Source organism: Patagioenas fasciata, chromosome Z, assembly GCF_037038585.1.
Source record: "Patagioenas fasciata isolate bPatFas1 chromosome Z, bPatFas1.hap1, whole genome shotgun sequence".
NCBI classification, from domain to species: Eukaryota; Metazoa; Chordata; class Aves; order Columbiformes; family Columbidae; genus Patagioenas; species Patagioenas fasciata.
Window position 1 is genome coordinate 32,582,783 of NC_092560.1, and position 7,505 is coordinate 32,590,287.

Sequence of the window (7,505 nt, forward strand, 5' to 3'; positions counted from 1 at the left end):
AGGAAGTCTCTGGCCTGTCCCAAAATCACAGGGGTTCAGAGTCTGCACATGACTACTTTTAGTCCCGAGCTAGGTGGTGTTTAGTCAAAGCAGGGAACTGAACACGATGTTTTTACATTAATAATATCCACCTTCTGAACACACCGTATCAAAAGTGTATGTAATGAATAAGGTGCTAAGGCATAGTACCTTTAATGGAATTACATAGCTCAGTAACATTATGTTTCTTCAAGTCTTTTATTTTTCACAAAGGAACACTGCATTTAATTTCACATGCTCTTAATGGCGTAGAGCTGTCTGGAGCTTGCTCTGGGCCTGCCAGTGACCTTAATGGATGCAGGGACAAACTTCAGAATACTGTTTTATGATTGTATTAGTGTTGAGGCTTAAAAGGGGAGAGAAATTTGCAGGTGAGATACGAATAGTAGCATTTTACAATGAAGGCCAAAGACGAGACACTGCAGTGGAGGATATGTTCCTCCATAAACCTCAGACAATCTTATTTTTAAATTGCTAAAAAGAAGTGGCTTATGGATGAAAGAGGACACATCTGCTTTAATGAAAGCAATATATTCTGAACATAAACCTTTATAGAAAAATTGATAATATTAATTCTGACATAACTGCAACCAAAATGCTGTTGTCCTTAGCCCAGTTATCTAGGACAGAAATAACTAAGGACATTTTTTCAGAGACCTCTTGCTTTTGAGTTACACACATACAAGGGAAAATATTCTATTGCAAATCTTCATGCGAAAACAAGTAATTGTTTATAGCTACTCCAAAACTGACAAGATCAGAAATATTTTTAAGATACACGCCTCCATAGTCTTACAGACCCACCTTTTCATACAATGCAAAAGAATTGCAGGCAATGGATGACATATTTAAAATATTTATTTAAAACTATAAAATGTATTTCATAATGTCTGCTAGCGCTAGATGCAAAAGCAGGCATAAGCGTAAATCCCAGGGTTCAAAACTGTGATTTTTCAAGGTATATTTTAATAGAAGATTGTCACGTGGTGCTGTAAGCTTTAAAACATCACTGAGAAGTATTGGATTGAAAGCCAGTGTGATCTGAAGGCAAGAATCCCAAGATCTTGCTGAGCAAAACCAGATTTTTTAGTTTAGTGCATCTTGAACACAGACTTTTAAAATATTTTAGCAAGATTGTTTGATGAAGAAGCAATAAAATACAGGATTTTTTGCAATAAGCCTCAGTTGTATTTTAGTTTTTGTTATACTCAATGGAAATAGCACTTCAGTGCACATCTTCAGTGCCAGGCAGTTTTATTCTGTGCTCTGATTTTTGAGATGAGGTTTCAGATGTCCCATAAAGACACAACAGTATCAATGCTGGTAGGAACTCGCTGGAGAATTGTTCTTGTATTATAGAGTACAAATTAAAAAAATATATACTGTGCCAGTGTCATATGTCAATAATCTGGGGTTTGTTTGTGAAATTTACTGTTTTAACTCCTGCCAGCTGCAAAACTGTGTTAATGGGAACATGATCCAGCCTGTTTTTATCCAGGTGCAAAAAATGAACTTCATTACCTGGAACGGAATGAGAATAAACATGTAAATAGTTGCATAAAGTATTTATTTATCCAAAGACATAAGTGAATCAAAGAAGCATTCTGATTTCTTAGTAGTTCTTGTGGGAATGTGTATTAGCTCTATAGATTGCACAATATACTATATCTTAAACAATGACTTAGATTTTTTTAAAATTAAGTTATAGAAGCAAGGAAAATTGAGCCATCTAATTGAATTAAATCTGCTGCAGCATGTTTCCTAATGATTTTATGAGATTACTTTGTCATGTTGCAGCCCCCACTCCATGCATTATTCCTCTACTAAAACCACATTAAATGCCCAGAATCAAATGTGAAAGCAGAAACTAGGTAAGCACCATTATGTCAAAAGCAACACAAACCCTGCAAGCTTTGAGGCAGTTGTTCCATTGCCACTCCTATTGATTTCTGCAGGATGGTGATCAGCTTTGTGCCACCTCTGTGAGAGATGGGACTACACAAAGACACTTCCACAGCTTCCTTCAGCTGGCAAAATCACAGAGTTCAAGACAAGACTGCCTCCTTGGGATCCACAGGGACAGCAACTGAGATGGTGGTGTTAAAGCAAACAGCTACAGAAAAAGACCGTAACTTCAGCACAAAACAAAGAAGCTCACCTGGGCCTAAAATCAAAGCTCCCCCCTGCTGAGCGGGGTCTCCTTGAAAATCAAAAACTGGGCCAGTCATCGCTCTCCACATACTCTTAAAGCTTCCCAGAAACATGTTTGATTTCACATGAGGGCTCCGCACTAGACAGAATGGCAAAATGTTTGTTATCTAGAAACACAAAAGTATGTAAGGTGAACAACAAAATCAAACAGCTGCTATGAATAGTTTAGAGTTTCCTGATTACGAGTGTTATGACAAAATATAGCTTACAAGAGACAATCTAGTGGGCACCTCCCTTCCAATTTACATTATGATTATACTGTTTTATCTGAGCATTTTTCTTTTGTTCTAAGTCCAAACAAGGTGAGAAAATTATTCTTACCTGATACGCTATTACCTTCACCTCTTTTCATGCCAAGTGTTTTATAAATTTCCCTTTGTGGATCTACATACATTTCATGTGTATACCCAGTTAAACTGCAAAAGTGCTGCAAAATATATGAGTACAAAAAAAAAGGTAATATTTTAAAGGTTGAGACAGTAATTAATGAGGATCTACTGACAGTGGAAAAAATAGTGACACCCCACGCCCCACCACGCCCGATTTTGAAACCTGTGGATTTGTCATGTTAAGTCAAAGGCCAAAAATTTTTAGCTCCAAAGCTTCTACTAAAACAAAGCTTCCAGTGAAATCAAGAAAAGATGTTTCCTTAGCAAGACCCAGCGATTTTGGAAGTTTTAGTTATTTGCTTTATTCATGTGTACCACTATTAAAATTGCTTCATGAAAAAGAATACCGTATTCTTTTTCTGCTATTGAAAATGATCATGTTTTCACTCAGAGTGAAATCCCTCAGTGCAGACCCTTAAGACACAATGAATTTAAGGAGTACTTTATTTACCTTGATGTGGTGATAAGATGACTGTCCAATAACTATAAGCCTCACATTTGCTTCCTAGAACAGAACGTATTGAAACTGTAAAGAGGAACTCACTGCTTCTGCATGGCTGCAAAGCATTGGCAGAATCTGGTGTCCTGAGTTAACAATCACAGTGCACTGAGGTAAAATTAGTTGAACTTAGTATCACCGGCATATCTGAAGCCTGCACCTCAGCTACATCAATTTATTAAGTGAAAAATTATTTATAAAGATAACTTTTAAGTTACATGTTTCTGTAGCATAAATAATGTCATTGTTCTAATTGATTACAACCTGCTGTGATTTTGGAAATTCAATATTTCCACTCAGTTGCAGCTGCATCCAAACAAGCAGCATGCAAATACCGGTACACATACAAGTATATTTGTGATTTACATATACTGGTGCTCATTAATATAACTTGCATCTGCATATGCTGCTGTCTTTTGCAGGTGCAACATTAGGCCTGAGTTTAACATAGAGGCCAAAACTTAAGTTCGTTTAGATGCCAGTAAAACAGTTAATAAAATATAAGGTAAAAAATTAGGGTATAATATTTGCCTTTCCCATATGGAATAATTTTGCTTGTTATGAAAAGAAGTCCTTCTATAACCAGAATACTCACACTAAGAAAAGTATGGATGGTTTTGATTCTCTGTATATATTCGAGCAGTCAAATTAACAAAATGTCATTCTGAATAACACTGATTCAGCAGTTTAGAAAAATCTGTCCTGAAAGCAGGAGCTGCCAAAGAAATTGTCCCTTCTCATCCACAACTTCCTAGTCTATCTAAGGATTATTGTCACCAAGGAGCTGAGCCTCTGTCATCAGCTATGCTGCTGTTGGGAATGAAATACAATAAAATCTCAATCAGCAGCCTAGAAGAAACAAATTGACCTTCCACATTTAGCAGGGAACCATTGTCTTTTTCTGGTATCTCCTGCCACCCAACAAATACCCATCCACAGCAACATCTGCCCACTCCATTTCGCCTTTCTGTCACTATGTCACTCCTGTTCGTACAGCTGCCTGGAGAACAGGTCACACCACTGATGCATCTTACAAATAACCATAGAAAATGACACTATTTTTAATTAAGATTAATTTTCTGTTTCTGTTCCATGCACAATCATCATTCAGCCATGCCACATAATGGAAATGGCAGTAGTTAGTGATCAGAGTACAGCTGCTCAGGGCACTGCTAATACCAAAAGAAATGCTTGTTCAATGTTGTCTTGTTGTTCAGAACACAGCAGAAAACCAGCACCAAAATAACAGGGCAGGGAGAAATAATGCTGCTGCAACAGAGCATGGACCACAATAAATCTTATTCTGGATCTCCTAGCAGATACATTATGGCTATTGTAGCAAACAATGAAAGCACTAACTTTCTTTTCAGCCTTTTTTTGATTCCTAGAAGGTTTAAGCCTAATGCAAGCCTGCAGTGGGACGTAACAAATCTGCTCCACTACAGCAACCCCATGTACATATTAAGGGCAGAGTACTCACTTGTAAAAATGCCTTGGGGACTTTTGCCAGGTCTTCTACGTACTCCTTACAGGCGTAACACAAAAAATTCTGCAACATAGCCATTTAGACGTGTCAGAAAAAGAGGTAAGTGCATAGCAATGATGCACCAGATTCTGACTTCAGGCACGAATCATTTTGGAGGTGATCAGGAACTGGGAACAGGAAAGATTAAAATTCTCTGTAGTCACCAAATTCGGATTAGAATTCTGGTTTAATCCAGGCCTAAACAAGCACACTGGGCTTGGGGCTTTGCTAATATTTTTACCTCAGGATATTTTAGGAATGCGAGAGCTCGCTTGCGAGCAGGGAAATCAGGGAACACAATACTTGTTTGCTTAAAGACGCGATTGAAGAATTACTTCCTTTCAGATAAATACTGTATCATTTTACCAAAGAACGGGAGGTCTCGGAAGCAGAACTGATCTGCTTTTATGTTTTCCTTTCCCTCTGCTTCAGCCCCCGTTGTGTAAACTCCCCTCTCACAGCCCCACAAGGCGCCTGTTCGCGCTCCAGGCCGGCGAAAACACACCCTGCCCCGGGCAGCCGCTCCCTCCTCACCCGCACGAACACCACGATCGCTTTTTGCTCCCCGTACAGGGCCTCGAAGGGGATGCTCCTCCCGTCCGCGTCCACCACCCGGCAGCGGGCGGCCTCCCGCAGCTCCGCCGCCTCCGGCCGCTGCTCGCAGCCCCGCGTTCTGCCGACCTGCTGCGTGACGGGCGACGCCGGCCGCCCGGCCATGGCCCGCTCCGGCGCCTCTGCCAGGCCTGCCCGGCCGCGGAGAGGGAGGAAGGGAAAGGCGGGGCCGCAGAGGGGAGCCCGGGGGTAGTTGCCGGGGCTGGGCGGCAGGGCAGCGGCCTCTTCCCGTTCCTGGACGGGACGCCGGGTGGGCAGCACAGGGGTGCTCTGCACCTCCCGCTTGGCGGGGAGTTGAGGAGTTCAGGGACTTCGGATCGAGAGACACAGGAATCCACAGCCAAAATCGCTGCGCGTCGGTGGCAGCCAAGGTGCAGTTTGTGCCTGGAAAACCTAGCAAAATCAAACGGAGCCCCCTAGAAATCGAGTGCTAACAGGAGCAGTAACATTATCACACCCTCTCAAGGTCAGGGTTTGCTTTGCGGGATGCTACAGCATGTCAGAGGATTGCGAGCAGCTGGAAAACCTTTTCGAGGAAAAGTCGAGCTGCTCTATCAGAAAAAAAACAGACCCGCGTTCTTTATTGAAGTAAAAGCAGAACTTCATGGGACTTCATCAGGTGAATAGCAGAGGGTGCTGAGCAGTCCAAGTGCTCCTGTGAGTGTATCCAGCGCACACAGAAATGAGTGAGCAATACTACTTAAGAAAATACTTGAGGAGTACCATCTCCTGGGTTGTTTTTCTAGCTGAAGGCTTATGAGGAGGAGAGCACTTTCCTTTTCTTAGTGGGCTGAGGAAAACAGTTGTCAGAGGGAACAGGACTGGGGGGATCTCCAGAAATAATTCGCTTTTATGGAGCTCTGTGGTGATGTTAGTTTCAGAGTCTGTCCGCAAATTGTCTCAGTGTCTATAATGTTATTCGAAAGTATATACCCTCTACTTTGGGATAAGCCCGTTGCTTTTATGTTGCCAGGAGTGAGCACAGAGAACAGGTCAATCCCTGTAACGCATCAGCTTTTCAACTGTACGCAGACTAATGCTATGTTGCCCTCAATTTTTTGTATCCTAGACTAAATAACTTTAAAAAATAACTCTTTCTTCTCATAGGTCATATTTTCTAACTTTTCTAGAATACAAGTTTTGTAGCTTCCTCTGGACTTTCTAGATGGTTTCCATCATTCCTGAAGTTCAGTGCCTAAAACTAGACACAGTATTTTAGCTAAGTGGTAGGTGTTCTTTACATCTTGGGTCTGCACATCCACTTAAACATGCTGGCATTGTGGTTGTGCTTTTTGCATCAGCACATTTTTATTGAGTTCTGTTCAGCCTTAGAGCCACTATCACTCCCAGTTGCTCTGCTTTAGAAATTCCCTGGAAGGGAGTGCATTTGCACCATTTCTCTTACAACACTTGATGAAAGAAATTATCTCTAACATCACAATGTCTGAAAAGTCAAATTAGCTTGATGTATTATGCAGGATGATACAACGTCGTTGACCCTCTGGTTGGGATACTTCCCAACTCTGTTTTAAAACTTGCCAAAAAAACCCCAAGGTGCTTTGTGCCACACTAGCAGCAAAGACATGTCAGCTCTGCACTATAAATAACAACGTGAGGGGACGTGATCCCTGGCTGGTAGCTCTGTATAAATTTCCAGCACATACATAGAGGTGAAACTATCCAGTATAGTCCTGTTGTTTCAGTAATGAAAGCTTATTTTGTGATATGAGTCCAGCTTGTGGCTTTGTGATCACCATAATAATACTTTGCTGAGCTAGCAAATCAGCAAAGCACTTGTGTATTTGCCTGTGGCTGGGTACTTCAAGAACTAATCTTGCAATCTGGTGTGCCCTCACAATTACTTTGGTTTGAAAGGCAATGAGCTCAAATTGGTAAATAATTTCTGAAAATTGTGAAACTTACATTCTACTTGATATGATTAGGCTTGGTGATTTTAAAGATCTTTTCCAACCTAAATGATTCTATGATTCTGTAAGAATTCGGACAGTATTCCCCATTGTTGTTGTCGTCAGGCTTCTTTGTCCACTTAGCAGTTACCTATATATTACGCTGTTGGATTTCTTCAGCTATCAGCCCATGAGCCAAATGTGGGCCATGCAGCCCTGCTCTGTTTGCCCTGAGCAGTACTGGTTGGAGTGACCTGCCCACCCTCGGCTACCACAGGACCTCATGGAGCAGCGAGAACTGACCACTTTTTACATGCTTTGTG

The 7,505-nt window shown here is 41.3% G+C and overlaps 1 protein-coding gene across 1 annotated transcript; it reads right to left on the reverse strand.

The window, feature by feature from the left end:
• Positions 1-879: 879 nt before the first annotated feature.
• On the reverse strand, positions 880-5,431 carry PRXL2C (peroxiredoxin like 2C). Its single transcript, XM_065861764.2, has 6 exons — positions 5,198-5,431; positions 4,619-4,687; positions 3,091-3,144; positions 2,572-2,677; positions 2,198-2,329; positions 880-1,560 (listed from the first exon to the last, which is right to left on the reverse strand). Exons 1-6 carry the CDS (start codon positions 5,378-5,380, stop codon positions 1,433-1,435), a joined length of 672 nt encoding a protein of 223 aa, XP_065717836.1. The 5' UTR covers positions 5,381-5,431; the 3' UTR covers positions 880-1,432.
• Positions 5,432-7,505: the final 2,074 nt, after the last annotated feature.